We start from the raw sequence: 21,663 nt of genomic DNA on the forward strand, positions 1-21,663 counted from the left end.
GACCCTACGACTTATCTTAGAAGATAGATTAAGGAAAGGAAAACCTACATTTCTAGCATTTGTACACTTAGAGAAAGCCTTTGACAATGTTGACTGGAATACTGTCATTCAAATTCTGAAGGTGGCGTGGGTCAAGTACAGGGAACAAAAGGCTGTTTACAATTTGTACAGAAACCAGACGGCAATTATAAGAGTCCAGGGGCATGAAAGGGAAGCAGTGGTTGGGAAGGAGGTGAGAGAGGGTAGTAGCCTATCCCCAATGTTATTCAATCTGTATACTGAGCAAGCAGTGAAGGAAACAAAAGAAAAATTCGGAGTAGGAATTAAAATCCATGGAGAAGAACTAAAAACTTTGAGGTTTGCCGATGACATTGTAATTCTGTCAGAGACAGCATAGGACCTGGAAGAGCAGCTGAACAGAATGGACAGTGTCTTGAAAGGAGGATATAAGATGAACATCAACAAAAGCAAAACGAGGATAATGGAATGTAGTTGAATTAAATGCTGAGGGAATTAGATTAGGAAATGAGACGCTTAAAGTAGTAAAGGAGTTTTGCTATTTGGGGAGCAAAATAACTGATGATGGTCAAAGTAGAGAGGTTATAAAATGTAGACTGGCAATGGCAAGGAAAGTGTTTCTATAGAAGAGAAATTTGTTAACATCAAGTATATATTTAAGTGTCAGGAAGTCGCTTCTGAAAGTATTTGTATGGAGAGTAGCCATGTGTGGAAGTGAAACGTGGACAATAAATAATTTGGACAAGAAAAGAATAGAAGCTTTCGAATGTGGTGCTACAGAAGAATGCTGAAGATTAGATGGGTAGATCACATAACTAATGAGGTGGTATTGAATAGAATTGGGGAGAAGAGAAATTTGTGGCACAACTTGATTAGAAGAAGGGATCGGTTGGTAGGACATGTTCTGAGGCATCAAGGGATCACCAATTTAGTACTGGAGGGCAGCGTGGAGGGTAAAAATCACAGAGGGAGACCAAGAGATGAATACACTAAGCAGATTCAGAAGGATGTAGTTTGCAGTAGGTACTGGGAGATGAAGACACTTGCACATGACAGTGTAGTATGGAGAGCTGCATCAAACCAGTCTCTGGACTGAAGACCACAACAATAAGAAATTTTTCATAGTTTCATCATTCAGGAAATAAAATGCAAAAATTGAAAGCAAAAAATCTTTTGCACATAGGAAACATTTTTTAGATGCATAATTTGTCAGCAGCTTTAGCAGCAATATGGAAATTATGTATCTAAACACAGCATAGCAATTGCAAAACTGATCTTGCGGGGAAGCGTTAGAAGGTATGAGGCAATAGCTAACGGTGAACTAAACACGCATGGTGTCATATAGCGTACATAAACGGTAACTTATATTTTTTCTATGTATCAGAACAATCTGACGCCTTGCCACAGTTTAACAGGGCAACTGTGACATCACGCACCACGGTTCTGATTCGTGTAGTTATCTCTCCAATTTGGGATTGAGCTCACTGGCTGTACCTGACAGAAATCATTTGTTAATCTGTAGAAAGTGTAATTCCATGAATACTGAGATCATCACTAAAAGCACAAGCAACAGTTTTGGTGGAAAGACATATCAGCAGCAAATAAACTGTTTGATGGTAGCACACACTATTAGTGGTTAGCAGTTAGCATAAAGTGAAAATACTTCTTGGAATAGATAACTGGAGATACAATTGTAGCTGTACTTGAAAGGACAAAAATTGGCATGACCTGAAAATGACAGATGATTAAATGTTCTGCAGGAGTCAATCACATTGCAATATTACATTATGGCTAACAATAGCTTTTAACTATGTATGTGAGTGATACAGTTAAATTACGACACTAAATACAAGGGAAGCAAACATACAAGGTACCCTGTACCCTTTAATTTCTATGATTAAAGACCTGAAAAATGGCACTTGATGATTTGGTGAGGTGAAGGAAGCATGAGTTAGTTGCAATTAATTCTTGGATGTTAGATGTGCCAGCATAATGTTGGGTTATTTCAGTAGTTTCGTTGAGAGGCTGGTCATTTGAAGGATATCGTTCAGGGAATTTGTGTTAGTGCATCAATTGTCTTCATCTGTAGAAATCAACAGAACAAAGTCTTACAGTTTTCATTGAGATTCTTGGCCTTCAAAAGAGCATTGCATTAAGTTCATTCACTATTTAGAATATTAATCTAAAGTCTTGGACTTCAATGACCATCTCCGAGGAAGTCTCACTGTAAAAAATGAGTTATTTATCGTCCACCTAAAACTTATCCCAGGCAGCTAGGGTTACCCTCCTAAGGCCATCTTGGGTTCTTGAAATGACATTCCCGTCCATTCCCTGTCCATTCTGGCTCTGCCCATAATTTTTTTATGGAACCGAGTTCTTGGGCTGAAAGAAGAGAGCCCAAAGGGCATTCTTGTTCTGTTCTGCAAGCTCCTCTTGCACTATCACAGATGTATGTATTAGTGACTAGAAACAAGTTTATTCCCTCTGAATATAACTGCCAATTGACAGTATCATAGAATTTTTTATAGTGTGAGTAGACTAGGCAGAATCAAATTAAAAAGCCATCATGAGATACATATTAAGTCCATAAGAAGGCAGCCAGCCACTAATGTATTATGAAGTTATAATGAAATCTAGACCTTTCGCTGCCTATGAGCGTTGCTAAGTAGCAACGGGGCACACATTTTTCAACTGTCCCTGTTGATATTTACCTATGCCTGTAAGCAGCGAAAGGTCTAGATTTCGTTGTACCTTCATTCTTCGAGAGCTGCAAGATCACCAATGATATATGTACAGATACCAGCTTCATATAGATAAGGCTTACCGGCCAATGATCGTCTTCAGTGCGGATGTACTCAAAATGCACAAACTCTTATGGGAATTGGTAGATTGACTGCCGCAAGTAATGAGTATGGTGGGCAGGGGCACTAAAAATGTAGTGTGTGGACAGAAGGTTGGAAAGTGTGGGTCTCACAGGGAGCGTGCCAGAGATAAGTCCCTGCAGTTGAACTATCATCTGTGTCCTTGGTGGCTCAGTCGGATAGAGCATCTGCCATGTAAACAGGAGGTCCCGGGTTTAAGTCCCGGTTGGGGCACATATTTTTGAACTGTCCCCGTTGATATTTATCAACACCTGTAAGCAGCAAAAGGTCTAGATTTCATTATAACTTTATTCTTCGAATGCTGCAAGTTCACCAATGATACCTGTACAAATACCAGCTTCATACTAACGTATTAGGATTCAGAACAAACTTTGCAGTCTTTAGATACAAATCACTAAGTGAGAAAATATACTAAGGATACTAGGAATGTTTTGCAATATGACGCAACAATTAAGTCGCAGGATGCTGGTTGTTGCTGTGTTCTGAGAATACTTCATACTTGCATTATAGCCGCTGTGCCAAGTCTGTGGGCACAGTCGTTCCCTAGCAGGGTTATTTTGAAATGCTTGCTATGGCATCATGGTCATGAATTGAGATTCGGGAAGTTCTGCACTACAGCTTTGCGCATGGGTTAAATATGGGCCAGTGCTTTGAAGAAATGACTCTTGCACTTGATGATGTATGTCCACATTGTAAAACTATATTCAGGTGGTACAGAGAATTCCAAAGAGGAAATTTCACTCTACAGGACGCTGAGAGGACGGGAAGGTCGCAATAATCAGTCATCAGTTACAGAGGAAAACATCGATGCTGTGAGAAAAATGCTAGACAGAGATAGATGAGTGATCTGTAAGTAGAGAGAGGCTAGGGCAAAATGCACCTGTAATTTGTTCGACTCTGCATGATCATTTGTAAGTAAAGAAATTTTGTCGTCTCTGGGTGCCGCATGGACTGACGGAAAGGCCGATGACACAAAGTGTGACTCGGTGCCGGGAGATGTTAAAGAAGTTTTCTAAGGGATAATCTCAGTACATGAATAACATCATGATAGGTGACAAGACTTTACTGTGCTATTATCATGTGCTATCTAAGACTCAAAACAAAGTTTGGGTCTTTGAAGATGACGACAACACACACATAGCTATCAGAAAAACTTCTTGAGCAGCCTCTTTTCAGTTGAGACCTTGCTCCTTGTGACTTTATACTGTTCGTGCAAGTGAAAATGAAGTTGAAAAGAGTGCAGTTTTCAAGTGAAGAGGACCTCTTGTGGGCTTGGAACAACAAATGTGCCTTACTCCCTGGGAAACTTGGGAGAACTGGTAAAGGGATTCGTTTCAGAGGATGGAGACGTGTATTCAATGTGGCAGAAATTACATGAAAAAATTATGTAAATAAAGCTGTATTACAAAACTTTACTAGTACCCTTTGTAGAGTCTTCAGAAAATATACATTCTGCCAGTTAAAACTGTAATTTTCAATAGCTAACACTTATTGGTAATATCTGTCTTCATTATACAGACTCACCTCCAATGGCTGCATTTTTATTTTGCTGTCCACAAAAAGTATCAAACCTTACCTACCAACTCTGAAAAATCAGTAGTGTACTTCAAAAAACTCCATTTAAAACTGATTCTGCCAGAAAGTGTTCACCAGTGTTTTAACACACCATGTTTCTTACACAACATGATGTACTGGGTTTGATCACTGTCTGATGTAGTCTCTAAGGCCTCTGACAATGTAGAGTGAAGATGCTATGTGGAGAAGGGAGACTTGAATTCCTGAGTGTTAATGGAAATGGTGTTCCAGCCACCCATCTCCACTGATACTTAGTTATGGTGGGAAACTGAACCCTAGTTTTCAGTGGTGGTAATCAAAATGAAGTACTCTGCTATTATTTGCACATTGCTATGAGTTGTTATTTGGGGACACAACTGTTCCAGTACAGCAATTAACACAACTTGACATGTTTGTAAGAAATTCTTAATGTTGTGAACAACAGGCCTCAGTCACCATTATAGCTATGAGGGAGTTCTCCAGCCACTAGAGACTCATCGGCATAGTTATATTACTCTTGTCATGTCACACAAAGACTGTACTACTTGCCATTTCAAAATTCATTGCAGCACTATTATACTTTATGTTAGTTTTTCCTGAAGTGACACTCCTTTACAGCCATAACACTGCTACACCTACTGCGGGAAATTCACTGCTTTTAATCACAAATGAGGAATGTGTTTCATATACTACAGTGGAGGGTGTCCATGTTGAGTTATCAACACTAAAGAACGACTCTTGTTATGGGAACTGACAGAAGGGATGCATATTCTCTCTCTCTCTCTCTCTCTCTCTCTCTCTCTCTCTCTCTCTAAGCTCACGCTACACAGACAAGCTGCACACTAGAACACAATGGATACATAAATCTCTTTTGCTTTCCAAATCAATCATTTTGCTCATTCAATATATTCGTTGATTATTTATTGTTAGTGGTATTGCTTTAATTACTACTCACAAGACATCCACAAACATAAAAAACCACAACTTCTTTCAGATGGTAGCAATAGTGACAAAATGAAATGAGAATGGTGGAGCTCAGGATGAGAGTGTGGGTGGAGTTTGGGTGGAGGGTGAGTGTGAGTGGAGGGTGAGTGTGAGTGGAGGGTGAGTGTGAGTGGAGGGTGAGTGTGAGTGGAGGGTAGAGTGTGGAATGTGGGTGTGAGTTGAGGGTGGGGGAGTGGGGGAGTGGAGGAGGGGGTGGGGGAGTGGAGGAGGGGGAGAGGAAAGGGAATGTGAGTGGAAGGGGAGTGAGCGTGAGGAGGAAGATGAGACAGAGCAACAACACATACATGATATGCTCACATTTCTCTACTTACTATCACAGTCAAAAATATCACCAGACAGTTCCTGCTACTGCTGCAATGCACCCAATTTGTGACATTCATCAAATACAGTAACATATCTTCTTTTGAAGCCAATGCCAGTCTTAGTATGCCAACTCCAGAGTACAAACCATCATCTCATTAGAAAATTCTAATATGCTCGAACATAAAGGACCAGCAGTGGAATTTAAAATCTTTTATACATTAGCACACAGCACAAAATTGTATGAAATATATCTGCTATTCCAAGTAAGAGCAGATTTTACTATACATGATAATACTCATTTTAAAATTAATCTTCCATACACACACATATAGCAGACCTTAATGACAGTGCACTATAAATTATAACAACCAATTTTTGAAATACAAATGCCCCACACATAGAGATGACACACTCTTAGTAAGTGGACACTGAAACTTCATTCTTTGGAAATGCTATGCTGTTGCTTTACTTGTGTAAATATGAAAAAAAAGGAGTAATAGGGTAAATGTTAGCCACTGTAGGGGAAAATATGCTATCTTAACACTCTGCATAAATAATGTATTAAATTCAGATACAAGTTTTCCAGCAATAACTAACAAATAATGGCAGAGACTTATATTTCAGAGTACTAGTAATAAGTTGTCAGAAAATAATAGGTAATGAATTGAGTTATATTGGCAGAAATGAAGGAGAAATTTATAAGGAGTGCTCAACAGAAAGGTACAAAACATTATAATAACCAAATCAGTTTAAATTTGCATATGCCACTTTAGGACAATGTAGTGAGACATCTAGGGACAGCAATGTAGTAGCCGATGTGGCTATGCATATCCTCCTCAAAGATTCAAAGCTATGCCCTCGGCAGGCAAGATGATGCTCAATGTCTTTTCAATGTCTGAGGTCAATATTCATCGAATTCATCGTGCACAGAAAAACGATTAACAGTGACATGTTCTGCGAGACACTCTGCAGCCTATGCAGGTCCATTAACAGCAACTGGCCTGGACTGCTCGCAGGAGGAGTGATTCTGCTCTATGATAATGTGTGTCCACATGTCGCTGTGGTCGCACAAAGTGTAAGAGCCACATTCAAGTAGGAGCAGTTCAAGCATCCGCCCTACAGCCCGGACATGTCGTCCTGTGACACCCATGTGTTTGGTCTGCTAAAAAAGCTCTTAATGAGAAGCGCTTCAACATGGACAATGAACTGAAGGTCAAATGCAACAGCTGTGCTCTGGTCTCCAGTGATTACTTTTGAATAAAGACTTCAATTATATCAATTATACCCACAGTATTGTTTTGTACCTTTTCTTTTGAACATCCCTCATATAAAATGGAGAAGGAGAGGCACCAACATGTGAGAGAATGAGAAATTGTGCAATGAAAATTGAGGACACCGTAAATAAAGAAGAGAAGGAAAAAAATCTCTAAAAGAGTATAAAAAATGGAAAAGAAGCATTAAGTTTTCAATTCAGCGGAAGATTTGTGAATTTTTATATTAATTACACTTTAGCTCAATTTATCACTTAGTAAAATTTAATACTGAAGAAAATGTGCTCACCTCAGTAACAACCTGAATACACGATGGCACTGATGCTTCGGCGACACACAGCAACAATTGGACAGACGGCAAAAATGCATTCATCTCCACTTCCTTCAGCGATGGTAGAGAATCTTATTTAACATATCAAACAAAACTTTAAAAACCTGATGCACAAAATGTATTTCAAGTGTAGATTACAAAGCTTTGAATTTCATCATCAACACATTATTATTTTATTATGTCCAACTTCATTTTTTTCTGCATGTGTGCACAAGCAGAAGGAAGTTTACTTGCAATCAGCACTATCACATTGGTAATTAATAATACAATGTAAACAAACAAACAGTTTTCCAGCGAATACATAGTTAAAATCCTTCTCAGTGTTCAGCCAAGCTTAGTCACTGATACTACATAAAGGCTTGGGTTGTTGCACCTGGCACACTAAGGTGAGGTGGAAAAGCTGAACTGGACCAACAAAGAACATCTTTCTTCCAGTTCCCCATCATGGAGACCACTGTCAGGGAGTGAGGGTTATCCACATAAAGGGAAGCATCAATGGAACAACCTATAAGTCACCAGCATTCAGCTGAAGATGGCGTTATGTCTCATTACCAAAAATTCATGCACTATTAACAGCTATACCTGGCTGAACACTCAAGAGGAATTTAAGATAAATAGTTTGCAACTAATAATGAGACCACTGAAAAAGTGATAAAATTTCACCAATTATCTTGCTCGGAGGATGTCTATACACGCAGAGCAATTGGCAGACGTTCCCGCTATACCAAATTAGAACAAAAGACGAACACATTATGCAATATCACAACAGAGCCCCTTAGCTAGCATGCATTTATTGTGACTCTCTCGCTCAGCACAGTCTCAAGCGACTGAAAAAAAAGCACAGGTGACTCCAGTAAATAAGAAGGGTAAAAGAACAGACTCACAAAATTACAGACCAATATCCCTCCTTGAACATATTCTCAGTTTGAATATAATAAACTTCCTTGATACTGGGAAGCTTATGTCGGAATCCACACGGTTTTAAGAATCATCACTCATACGAAACTCAGATTGCCCTTCTCTCACACGATACACTGATGTGGCAAAACAAGCGCTGTATCGTTTGTGAGATAGAGAGGCGAGCGATTGTGCCGGGATTTACAACACTTCACTGCTAGTAGTTCCACGTCACCATAATACGCCTGCACGTAGTATTGTACCACAATTAAGAATATAATTAAAAGTTAAAATTGCTTTTTCAGAATTTGTCAACATAAACTTTAATGTAATAATGTTTTAAATGTCAAGTCTTAGAATGACTAGATCAATAGTTTTCCTAAATATACCGCTTTAAGAAAAAAAATAAGTGGCACTACACAATAAAGCTAGAAAGTCAGAAATTGGTCATAATGTGCAGATGTATGCCAAAATTAACAGGTGCAAGTCTCAACATGATATAATAAAAATTGTAATCAGAATTCATGTTTTTAAGAAAAATTGAAGGCACTACGCATTAGACTTAGAAATGTGAAAATTAGTATGATGCTTCAGTTCAGGCTAAAAATAATGACTACGTAACCCCATTAAGCTATCTCTAATAGTTTTTGAGTAATTTAATGAAAACTAAAATTGGAACTAAAATGCCCTTATTTGTAGTAGATTAAGTTCTCTAATTTTAATGCTAGAAAATTTTGATTACAGCACACGATAAAACCTATCAAATAATAGAGCTGCAACAAGTTTTAGGACCATAATGTTAAAAACAACCAATACAAGTCTCAAAGTTATAGTTCAGAGGTAATGATCTACTGTCAGTTCCGTTCTAAAAATTCTAGAAGGCAAAGTTTTTATGCAAGTGACTTGAAACTACTACTGTAATTTCAACCAACTTACCTACATGCATGCAAAAATTATGAAGATTCTAAATTAATTCATAACTTTGTTATTAAATATTGTGTGTACAAGAAAACAGCCATTTAGAGACTGCTGCAGTGTGCATAAGGCGGATGACAGCAGGTGTTTCCTTGGCCGTCTACTGTGCCACATGTTTAAATCAAGCCTGAGAGATGAGACTAGGCTTCACTTTGCACCCAGCCACTGTAAGATCTGCTCGAGTCAAACGCCGGAGTGTGCACTGTCTCAGATGACGTCAGAGACCAGCTGTTTCAAAGCATTTGGTTGCGTTGGGTTGTTTTGGGGAAGGAGACCAGACAGCGAGGTCATCGGTCTCATCGGATTAGGGAAGGACGGGGAAGGAAGTCGGCCATGTCCTTTGAAGGGAACCATCCCGGCATTTGCCTGGAGTGATTTAGGGAAATCACGGAAAACCTAAATCAGGATGGCCGGACGCAGGATTGAACAGTCGTCCTCCCGAATTCAAATCATTGATTTTCAGTAATAATTTATAGTGAACTCCCGAGGATTGTACACCATCCTGGATCACTTAGATTTTCGCTAAAGAAACTGTTAGTGTGCCATCCGTGATATTTACAAATCCGCGTGGTACGTGGTGACAATTATTTTCCACTTTTGTGACGAGCATTTATTTTGAATATCAGCAGTCAGGGCGAAAGACAATTTGGTAGGAACTTACCGTAGAGGTTGAATACTTCATGTTGTGCTTGAGAAACTTCACTAAATATATGTAACAATTAGAATTTCAAATCTTAATTTATAATCATAGTCCTGATCCTGCTACACAAATAAAAAAAGAAACATTTCTTTAAGTGGGCTGGACAAGAATGTGGACTTGCAGACTGGGAACTATGATCAGTATGTCTTCCATCGCTTTCTGGCTGACCACAAAAATAGTGGCCAGGCTCTCGTAAACAGACGGCGAAACCCTATAATATTTAACGCACTACCCCACACAGAGAACTACGAATGAAGGGCAACAGGCAGATTCCATATTTCTATATTTCCGAAAAGCATTTGACACGGTGCCCCACTGTAGGCTGTTAATGAAGATACAGATATGTGAGTGGCTCGAAGGCTTCTTAAATAATAGAATCCAGTGTGTTGTCCTCAATGGCGAGTGTTCATCAGAGGCAAAGGTAACATCAGGAGTGCCCCAGGAAGTATAATGGACAGGGTGGACAGAAATCCATGATTGTTTCCTGATGATGACATAGCATATGGTAAGGTGCCGAAGTTGAGTGACTGTAAGAAGATACAAGATGACTTAAGACAAAATTTCCAGTTGGTGTGATGAATGGCAGCTAGCCCTGGACGTGGAGAAATGTAAGTTAATGCAGATGAGTAGGAAGATCAAACCTGTAATGTTCGGGTACAGTATTGCTAGTGTCCTGCTTGACACAGTCAAGTCATTTAAATATCTGGGTACAATGTTGCAAAGTGATACGAGGTGGAACTAGTATGTGATAAGTGTGGTAGGAAAAGTGAATGGTCGACTTTGGTTTACTGGGAGAATTTTAGGAAAGAGATGTTCACCTGTAAAGGAGACTGCATATCGGATGCTGGTGTGACCTATTCTTGAGTACTGTTCGAGTGTTTGGGATCCACATCAGCCCGTATTGAAGGAAGACATTTTAGCAATTCAGAGGTGGGCTACTAGATCACTGCATACTTTAAACATTTATTAAAAATAAAACTCAGTGGCTTACTTATCAAGTGAACTGTCTGTTGAACAACATAATTAGACATGTAGTAGCTGTCACTACATTTGGAATTAGATAATTTGGAAACAGTTTTACGGCCATCATCGGGTCTGATTTTATCCCAATGAAATGAAGGCCTTGCATACAACTAGGGACCAAGCAAATCTCTTGCAGATGTGTCCAAGTTCTCTGACTGATGTGACGAAGTAAGTAGTCATTCAATTCTTCTGGATCATGCAGAGCTTGACATACGTAGCTGGAAGAATTATCTCGTCTGACAACCTCCCAATGTGCATTATACTTGTCTGGAGCACCTTCCGTAGCTTTGTAATACTTTCTACTTGTAAGGAAATCATTGTAATGCAAATCTCACCATTCACTCCCTCGATTACCCTCATTTTCATATACTCGATACTGTATGATCATGTTTTCTCTAATTTCTGTAGATTCTTTTGTATACCAGATAATTTTTGTATTTTTATGTGTATTTGACGAGTTATCTTTATTAACATACAACATGAAAACTATTGTATTTTTATGCTTATTTGAGATGTTAATTTATATTAATGGGGAACATGAAAACCATAAATCCCGACATTTTTTAAAAAATGTCATCAAAATCATTTTCAGCTCCAATTTTTCTTGTCTAACATTCACGTACATAATCCCAGTTTGCGTTCTTTAATTTGTCAATATATAACATATTGTTCTTCTCTCCCTGACCTCTTACCCATGCCACACTAAATTCATTTGAATAAGTTGGTTGTGTGAAACAAAGTGTTAAAAACAATGGAAAATGATCTGCAAATACTCCACTGGTCAGGCTAGTCACCTATGCCTCCCAGTGTAAGTTAACAATAACATTGTCTAGAAATATGTTATTACGCAAGAACTTAAAATGTTAACAAATGTTCTGGACTCCCATTGCTTTGAATTCCCCATATCAATATTAAAATCCCCACAGATAACAAGCTCCGTTTTAAGTGTAAAAAGTTTTCTAACCACTAATTCAAACTGTTCAAAACTACATTTGAATCTCCATTTGGGGACCTACACACAAGCTTACGATTATTATACTACCTTCACTGAGACTTACACATCTAAACTCAGCATTTACTTCCAACAATATTGTGTAAAGTTTAATTTTGTACATTTTAGAACATACTTGAAGTAAACTCCAGCATGACAATTTTTTCTGTTTCCTACACATTACATCAGCAACAACATATCATTGAGAATATGTTGTTAGCCAGTATTCTGATACACACATCACATCTCCATCCCTAATGCTACAAACATGTTCCAGTTCTAACAATTCATTTATTATACAACAAACATTGACTTGCAGCAGAGTAAATATTTTATCACTGTTTTCATTTTTCAAGCGAGTGCTTAAGGTGCAGCTGGTTCTGCTAAAAAATCATTTTTGTCATTGCTCTTGGTAGGGACCACTACCAGTATTGTTTCCTCACACCGCGATCTTAATTCCAGCACATTGCTTTTGCCTTTCAAAGGTATAACTTGCTTAAAACCTCACTGCATGTTCAATTTCATATGAACTATATTTGAGATCTTATGACTAACAAAGGCCTTTCCCACTCTCTTGATGTGTAAACCATGTGCTGGATGAAACCACCTCCCTAGTGTGCTTGTATCAATGTACATTTTTTACTTATCCATGAAAATGCGCAGCTGGCTAGCTTCCTACCTTTCATTGTTATATGGTGTTTTATTCCACACCTTTATACAGCAGCGTAGAGAAGTCGCTAATGTCTTTTTACGATCTGTATGTTTTTAGTTTTTAGTTTATACCCAAAGAACACATACCATTTTTTATTGTACTATTTTCATTCCTTTATTTTATTATATTATTCACACAGGACCAATTAAGTAGACTGTGGCAATGGGATGAAATACAGGTGGTAACTCACTGACTAGCTGAGAAGCTGAGTCACTGATATAGACACAAACAATACACAGACTGTTGCCAGCTTCCGGACGAATCCTTCATGTCAGCTACAGAAAACATAAATGCACACATACACAAGCTCAACAACATTTTTCCTACTGACTACATTGTGCTGGCAGTGTAGCTTGATTGGGTGAGGGGTTGTAATGAGTGGAGGGGGCCACAAGAGAAAGGGACTGGAGAGATTGCTGGGTGAGAGAGGCAGTAGGCACACAGAATATGAATTTGGTACTACTGAGCTTGTTTTGGCCACAGCCAGGGGGAATTAAGCACAGTGCACAGTTATGTTGAGTACTGGATTGGGAGAGGCAGCTAGAACAGATGCAGAGGCAGTCTGCAGAGAGAATGATTTGAGTGTAGGATGAGTGAAGTTAATATCGTGCCCAGAGATTAGCTGAGATTGACACCTGGAAGATTACGAGATTGAACAATATGTTGCAATAACAATTCCCATTTAAGGAATTCAGATGGCATGGTTTATGAAGAAGCCACTGAAATTGAGCATGTTTATTCAGCAGCATGATCACCACTGGATAGATAACTTGCCTCTTGACCACAGTTTGATGGTGGCCATTCATTTGGGTGGACAGCTGGTTTGTGGTCACACCCACATAAAATGCTATAGTAGAGCTAGTATATTATACGACTACTTTGATATGCTTTCATAGATGGCTCTGCCTGTGACAGGACAGGATACACCTGCAATAGGTGACACTGTATTGAACACACTGTGTTGATGTTTAATACAAATAGCCATAATTTCACTGATATTTTATGTTCTCAAACATTATCACACATTAATGAAATTGGAATCCATACACTCCCGTTTGTGCAGTGACCATTGAGTATAGATAATGGAGAAAAGAACAACAATTAATTGTGAAATCCATCATTTTATTACAGCAGATCTAAGAGTTCAACTATTACATAGTTCTTCAGTGCTGAAAATTACAAAACAGGAGAATCAGGAACAAATGGTAGTTGACAGTGTATCACAAGTGCAAACGTAAGCACCACACAGTTATATACCATTTAACAACAGGCGACTAAAGTACAATGTCATGTAGTAAACAATATTGGTGGTGTAGAGTGTACAGGAGTCTAACATGAACTGAAGCTACTGCTTACATGGTTAAACAGGAAGAAAATGTGATGTCAGAGCCATGTGGTGTCCTTGTAGAGGTGCTGGTGAATAGTTAAATAATAATAAGGCTATACAATTTTTAATTTTTTTAAATGTACTGAACAATAAAACCACAAGTAATGGTTAAACCATGGAAAGCAAATCACATGTGTGGAGCCACAAGTATAGCCCAGCGACACTGAGCACAGGATAGTATGTCATGTATTTTTGTGTTACAAACTAATGGACGAGGCTCCATTTACACTTTCACACAACACAAAAAGTACAATGTTAAAATAATGCACCAAAGTAATTAAAATTTAAAGGAATGAAGAAAGAAAAAATAAAACATGGTGTATCCTCTTTGGGCATAAACTAAAATCATACAACTTTACAATTACATTAATGTCATCTCTGCGCTTACAGCATTAACACGTGTAATAAAATAGCATACAACATCAAAAGGTATGAAGCTATCTAGTGATGCATACAGAATGAACAAATAAGTAAAATCACGGAATGCAACAGAGTCATGGGAGATAAAATACATTCAAACAAATGGAATTATGTAAGGACGTGGTTATTTTCAAACATGCACCCTCGGTAGGCTAAAAAAGTCACAAAACCAGCCAAGTAACCAATAACCATGCTTAGTGTTTTTTTATCTACCTAGAAGCAAATAAAAATATAAAATAGTATCGTAAGTTAGTTATTTCCCATAACTCTGTTACAATCCTTTATTTTACTAACTTGTTTATAAAAAGGCGCCACTGACTACCTTCCTATGTTTCAATGTTAAATGCTGTTTTATTCTACATCTTTATACTGTAAGCACAGAGATGGAGGTAAGGTGTTTTTACGACCTGTATGACTTTTAGTTTATAAGCAAAGAAGGCATACCATTTTTTATTGTACTATTTTCATTTCTTTATTTTACTTACTGTATTTACCCGAGTATAAGATGTCCCTGATTATAAGACGACCCCCTTTTTTTTTTCGAGGGGCTTCTTGAGAAAAATTTGTTTTTAACATATTCTGACTCTTCAAAATTACAAACCAATTTACTGGTGTAAAGTGTCTAGCTAAAAAATTAACACTACACCTATTCTAAATTTATGCCATTTATTGATTGTCTACATTTTGATAATACAAGCATAAATAAAATAAATGGAAAGAAAGTTTTTATATTCATTTGACAATTCTTTTCTACATTTTTCACTTATCATCCCTGTTGTCTTTGGTATCACTATTTTTAATCATCATCATCCTAACAATATGGCTGTGTAGTTTATGTCTTTGCTGTTGCAAATATTTGGCTGGTTTTTTTCCAAATATGTTGTGAAGGTGTGGGATCTGGTAACACATCTGTTTCTATCCGAATTCATATCAGATTTCGTTTCTGTGCTGACACGAGGGTGTGACAATGTCTCTTGCTTCCAGATTTATCAACTGCCAGCTGCTCTCTCACTGGCTGCATAGAACCCCCCCCCCCCCCCTTTCATTCCCATCATATGTCATGGTGACCATTCACAACATTACAGCATGATACATACCTAGACTTTTACCATCTCCTGCACAAATGAAGATTACTGTCCAATTTTTAAAGTCAATTCAATTCTGATTACAAATGTATTCAAGCAAACTGCAGTCCGAACATGGTAGCTGTTCCTAAAAAGCCAAATTACCTGATATGGTTTCCCATGGTTGGCAACATGACATAATTTGCCACCTGCTCACACTCCCTTCCCTGCACTCATCTAGTTTTTAGTCCAGCTGGTATCACTGTTCCCCTTCCAATCCTTCGGTGGTGCTGCGCTTCAGCAAATGCGAAATACTGTTCGAGTAACATCAGTTCTGACTAGAGAGCTTTGGCATATCTGGAAATCTTGATCCTCTATGAGTGCAAATATTGTTTGCCGATCTGCCCTTCTGAATTTTTCAAAATAAATCTGTACCTGATGTCAATAACTAAAGCCTTGTCAGTAAATGTAAGACAACTCCCTACATATTCTATTAAACAACATCAAAACATTGACCTCAGGATAAATAACTTAATCTGCGAATATAAGATGACCCTGTATTTTCTGAGTGACGAATTTGGGAAAAGATCTTGTCTGATAATTGGGTAGACACAGTATTTGTTCATTTATGCACCTCTGGCTAGCATTCATACCTTTCGATATTGTAATGCTGCTTTGTTCCACATTTATACTGTAAGCCCAGAGGTGGCGTTAATGTAATTTTATGAGTTGTACGATTTTAGTTTATGCCCATAAAGGGCACACCATGCTTTATTGTACTATTTTCATTACTTTAAATTTTAAGTATTTTGGTGATTTTGTTAGCACTTTCTGACAAGCGTATAGGATTACTTTGTGTAGCAAGTAATTATGATAAATCTGTTTGTCTTATTACATGCAAGACTAACACCAAAAACTGAAAATCTGAATAATTTTATAGTATTTTAGTATATAGCATGGTGCTGAAATTGTAAATGTTGCTGCATAAATGTGACAGGTACACAGAAAGGATGAAAAATTATTCCGTTTTCAGACAAAGCCCTCCTCTCTCTCTCTCTCTCTCTCTCTCTCTCTCTCTCTCTCTCTCTCTCTCTCTCTCTCACACACACACACACACACACACACACACACACACACACACACAGAGAGAGAGAGAGAGAGAGAGAGAGAGAGAGAGAGAGAGAGTGAGAGTTTGAGGAGGAATATGATGTGAGACTGTTAGGAATCAATGTGCCAGCATGAACTATGCATTTAGACGTAGAATCTGGGTAGGTATACACTAAGAAAATTTTCAGGAAAAAATTATCGTTAGAAGGGAAAAAGGAGAATCTAGAGCAGGAAAACACAAATATATAAGGCCATTTTACAATGGCAGAACTATGGTGGAGTAGAATAGAGGCAGGGGGAGTGTGAAGTAGTTGTAGGGGCAGCAGAATGTTCCACAATAGTACCGCACCCCATTTCCTGTGTGTGCGCGCGCGCGCGCGCGCGCGCCCACACACACACACACACACACACACGTGTGTGTGTGTGTGTGTGTGTGTGTGTGTGTGTGTGTGTGTGTGTGTGTGTTTGTTTGTTTGGTTTCTGAAGGAGCACTCTGAAAGGTGAGAAGTTTTCTGCTCCTTCTTCACACCTACCAGCTCTTCAGTATCTCTTCTATTTGATGTGTAGTAATTCATCCTCATAGTTTATTGCATTCAATCATGTATTTTCCAATGATAATAGTCCACATGCATTTAAAATCTTTTCAGTACGAAGACCAAGTAAAATATAATAAATTTTTTTTTTCAGATATTTCCCTAGATGAGAAGAAACTGGATCTTCTATTCTGAATTTCTAACACTTCAATTTCATTAACACATAAGGGAGAGGGCACCTAGGCCACTTACCTCTTATCACAACCTGTACAACTTGTGTAAGCAGCGCTGCATATTCCCTGTTGAGAGGAGACACTGACAAACTGTGTAGCAGGGCACGTAGTGCTTCTAAAGCGGCTTCACGGATATCCTTATCTGCCCCTGGCAGCACTTCAGGTTTAATGTTTCTCCATATTACAGGTAAGTTTGGTTCTATAGAAGAAATAGGAAAACTGGAAAATCCTGTTTTCTGAAAGTACAAGAAAAACTTGAGGGTAATACTGAGAAACTTGAATACAAATTTGAAATATAACTTACACACAGAAAACTAATAGTTTATTATAGATCCATTTGTTTTTCTAAGAATGCAGGAAATTTAACTGAATTCAGGTTATCATGCAACTAAAGGTTCCTTTCTTTGCTTTGATCCTGTTTGGTCTCCCATTTTTGATCACCCTGAGGCCAAGAATGAATAATTCTCAGAACAAATGCACTTATATACATCTCTAGAAGATACAAGGGTAATCCCAAAAGTAAGGTCCCCTATTTTTTTATAAGTACATAGGCCTGTTTATTTCTACAATGGTTTACATCAGTTTACAGCTCCTCCATATCTGGCCTCCATACTCTATGTCCTACTTAATATCACAATAATACTTATCTGTGATAAAATGAGCATTAACATATTCTGCATACTGCACTTTTCAAAGGATTCAGCAAGCGAGCCCAGCTACAATGCTCTGTGGGCTTTCAAAGTGCTTTATCAGTCTTTTTGCTTCTAGCACATCTGGAGTCGCAATTATAAAGTACATACTGTACTGTTAATACTGAATAAATTACCAGGACCCTCTTCCAGTGCTCAGAAACAACAATGAACACACAGAGAGAGAACAGCTCTGTAGGTAACCCTGCACTCTTTGTTTCTTCAGTTGTATATAAGATGTCCTAAGTGTGTGCACTGTTAAATTGCTGTTTTGTTTGGTCCTTTGTATTTTAATTGAAGAGTCTGAAATGGGTGATAAACAAACAAAACTTGTAGTGACTACAAATCAGAAACTATGTGCTGTAATGGGAGTAGATTCTTGGATAGCAGCAAAAACTATTGGTTTGGAGTAAAGGCGTAGGAAATCATACTGTTGGAGACTGAAGAGAAACCGAGCAGAAATTGAGGGGTGGTGTGCTTCCCAAGCTAATGGAAATAGAGTAAAAGTAAGTAAGACAATGTTGAAAGACGTTGAGGGAGCTTTATTTAGTGGCATGACCATTTAAGAGGAAAAAGTTTTCCCATTACTGGGCTGATAGTGCAAGAAAAAACACTGCAATTTCAATGGCCAACAGGAGGAGATAATTCCGAATTTATTGCCAGTGATGTATGGTTGGATCAGTGGAAAAAACAATTTCAAACAATGGAAACTCCAGTTAGGAATATCAACAATGTAGGAAAAGACAGATTGTTGCTTACCTTAAAGAACACACATCAAGTTGCAGAGAGGTACAATTAAAAGACACATAAAGCTTTTACAACAGCCTTCATCAGTAAAAGAGACACATACACAATCCACACAGACAAGCAAGTACACCTCATGTGTGCATGACCACTGACTCCAGCAGCTAGGGCCAGAATGCTGACATTCCTGCCTGAGATGCTGGAGTTGGTGGTCATGTGTGCGTGAGGTGTGCTTCCTTGTGTGTGTGTGTGTGTGTGTGTGTGTGTGTGTGTGTGTGTGTGTGTGGACCCAACAAAAGTAAGGAACAAGGTACTAGGCTCACTTGCAGTAATGCAACTGGCAACCACAAGCTTAGGCTTACATTAACAGGGATATCATGGAAACATAGAGCTTTCAAAAACATGAAAAATCAGGAATCACTACTCTACATTACACTTATCAAAAGAAAACATGGACGAAATCGGAAATCTTTAATACCTGGTTCCAACAAAAATTGTAACAGCTGTATAGAAATATCTGAAAGTCAACAATTTACTGCAGTTCTGCTGTTTCTTGAGAACACACTTTAGCATCCTACCAATGATGAACTCACAGATGGAGATATCAAAGAGTTATTTTTACCATCAAATGTCGCTGTTAGCTGTCACCCAATGGACCACAGCATTCTTGAAATGCTAAAGAAGAAATATTGCTGCTGTCTTTTCAGTTTGTTGATATCAGCAATTGATAGTAATGAAGACTGTGTAACCATTCTAAAGAGCACTGACTCGGTAATGTCATAGTGTGACTGTCTTCGGTTTCAAACAGGGATTCAAAGTTAAAATGTCCACTTCCATGATCTGAAAGGATTTTCCAAGACCTTTCTTAAAAGTGTACCAGTCTGTGAGGTTGTCGATGCAGAGGACATTACAGAATGGATGGCAAATAACGAGTTGATGAACAAACTGACAATGTTATGAACATGATGATGCAAGAGGAAGTAATACAAGAGGAGGAGGCAAACTTAGATGACAGGAGAAATGAAGGGTTCAAGATGACTGAGGCAGTGCTGCAGTACATTAGTACGCAGGAGGAAGCAATGCCACCTGATATGATCTGTCTGCCTAAGTGGAAGTATATTGCAGCATGGAAGAGGACTAAAGGAGGGAACAGTCATCTATCAAAGACTTTTTTAAGACCTCAAACCTGTATGTTTCATCTTTTTTGTTAGGTCTGGCTTTTCACATGTGTGTAATCATACTTTCACACTTTACAATGTAGACTGTTTTCTGTAATAATTTCTGAAGGGTGCAGTATGCACATGACAAACACTTATAACAAGCAAGTATTACATAAGAACTCAGAAAATGTTAAAATTTGGGTTTTTTGTATTAAAAAAGGGTGTTTTCAATGGTATGGATGAAGTTGGAAGTCACAATTTACATAACTCCAACCTTTTGGATTGACCTTCTGCCAGATAAGGCTGGACAATCAAAAGACTACCATAACTAGGGATAGTAAAAAGTCATTTTACTTTTGGGCTAATTTCTGTTTTTTCCTTCTTTTTGTGTGTATTTTGGTGTTGTTTGAGTAAAGTTTGGTCTTATTTAATGCCAATTTTGCATTTCTTTTATAAAGTTTCTGACTGCTGATTTTTGACGCACCATACCTTATATTCCTATTTGTGTTTGTTTAATTGTTTTCCAGTGTTATGTTGAAAATTAAAACATACCTGTCTACTATTTTACATTTATTGAGATCACAAATTACACTTATTTACAACACTGCAAAAGAAATCATTTATATTAAATCTGTTAAATCTGATCAATTAAAGAAAAAATAATTTTACTACCACACTCGCTCTTTAAAGTTTTTCAGGAGAAAGAAGCATTGTCCTAACTTCAGTGTTTCTTCCGTGAGATTTTATGCCACCAATCTGCGAGTAGCTCACTACGGTATGAAAACAGTCACCTGCAGTCTAAATTAGAAAACGGAAGACAAACTGTGTTCAGTATGACACCAGACATTTGACAGCATCCGTATATCTTGCTGGCATGGATAGTTGCTTTTCCACTAAATTATGAAGGGATTGGCACCCCTTCAGAATATCTCACATGGCTTAGACCCACCATCCTATACACACGTGGTCTTTTGCCACGTCAATTTTACAGATTTGCTTGAAAAAGCAATTGGAGCTATGAACACACACATAATACATGTATCTATGGCCTTAAGAGCTGTTAGCTTAGTCTGAGGTGTAACACAGTGCATTTCAGTGTTTGTTTCCCTTGTGCTTGAAGTATTAGTCCCTTCATATTTCTCAACAATTTACTGGTTTAACCACCAACAATTAATTTTCGCCAGTTTATTCTGGAAACTATTTCCAGGCTGTGGCTAAGCCATGTTTCTGCATTATTCTTTCTTCCAAGACTGCTAGTCCGGCAAATTTCACAGGAGAACTTCTGTAAAGTTGGAAGGTAAGAGTTCAGGTACTTGTGGAAGTAAAGCTGTGAGGATAGGTCATCAGTCATGCTTGGGTAGCTCAGTTGGTAAAGCACTCGCCTGTGAAAGATTTGAGTCCTGGTCTGGCAAACAGTTTTAATCTACCAGGAAGTTTAGTAATAAAGCACTCTTTAACTTTTAACTTAGAATGAAGGTAATGTTTTATTTGGTGATATTAGATTCCCCTATAGTGTTTGTGCAATAAATCACACCAAAACAGTGCAGTTTGAAGACATCTTTAATGTGGTGCATCAATTAAATGGTGTATTTTTCTAGTATGCAAGTATAAATGCAAAAATCACCAAATACAGCACTTTAGCTTGACAAACACACAAATCAACA

General features: G+C 38.1%; 1 protein-coding gene across 1 annotated transcript in view; it reads right to left on the reverse strand.

The window, feature by feature from the left end:
* The window catches only part of LOC124757568 (MMS19 nucleotide excision repair protein homolog), a 148,677-nt gene that overhangs the window by 74,207 nt on the left and 52,807 nt on the right, over window positions 1–21,663 (reverse strand). Inside the window, exons 4-5 of the mRNA XM_047249069.1 lie at window positions 17,426–17,642; window positions 7,323–7,435 (exon numbers count right to left, since the gene is read on the reverse strand). Coding sequence (XP_047105025.1) covers window positions 7,323–7,435; window positions 17,426–17,642 — 330 coding nt within the window. The remainder of the gene's footprint in view (window positions 1–7,322; window positions 7,436–17,425; window positions 17,643–21,663) is intronic.

Source organism: Schistocerca piceifrons, unplaced genomic scaffold (genome assembly GCF_021461385.2).
Source record: "Schistocerca piceifrons isolate TAMUIC-IGC-003096 unplaced genomic scaffold, iqSchPice1.1 HiC_scaffold_552, whole genome shotgun sequence".
NCBI lineage: Eukaryota > Metazoa > Arthropoda > Insecta > Orthoptera > Acrididae > Schistocerca > Schistocerca piceifrons.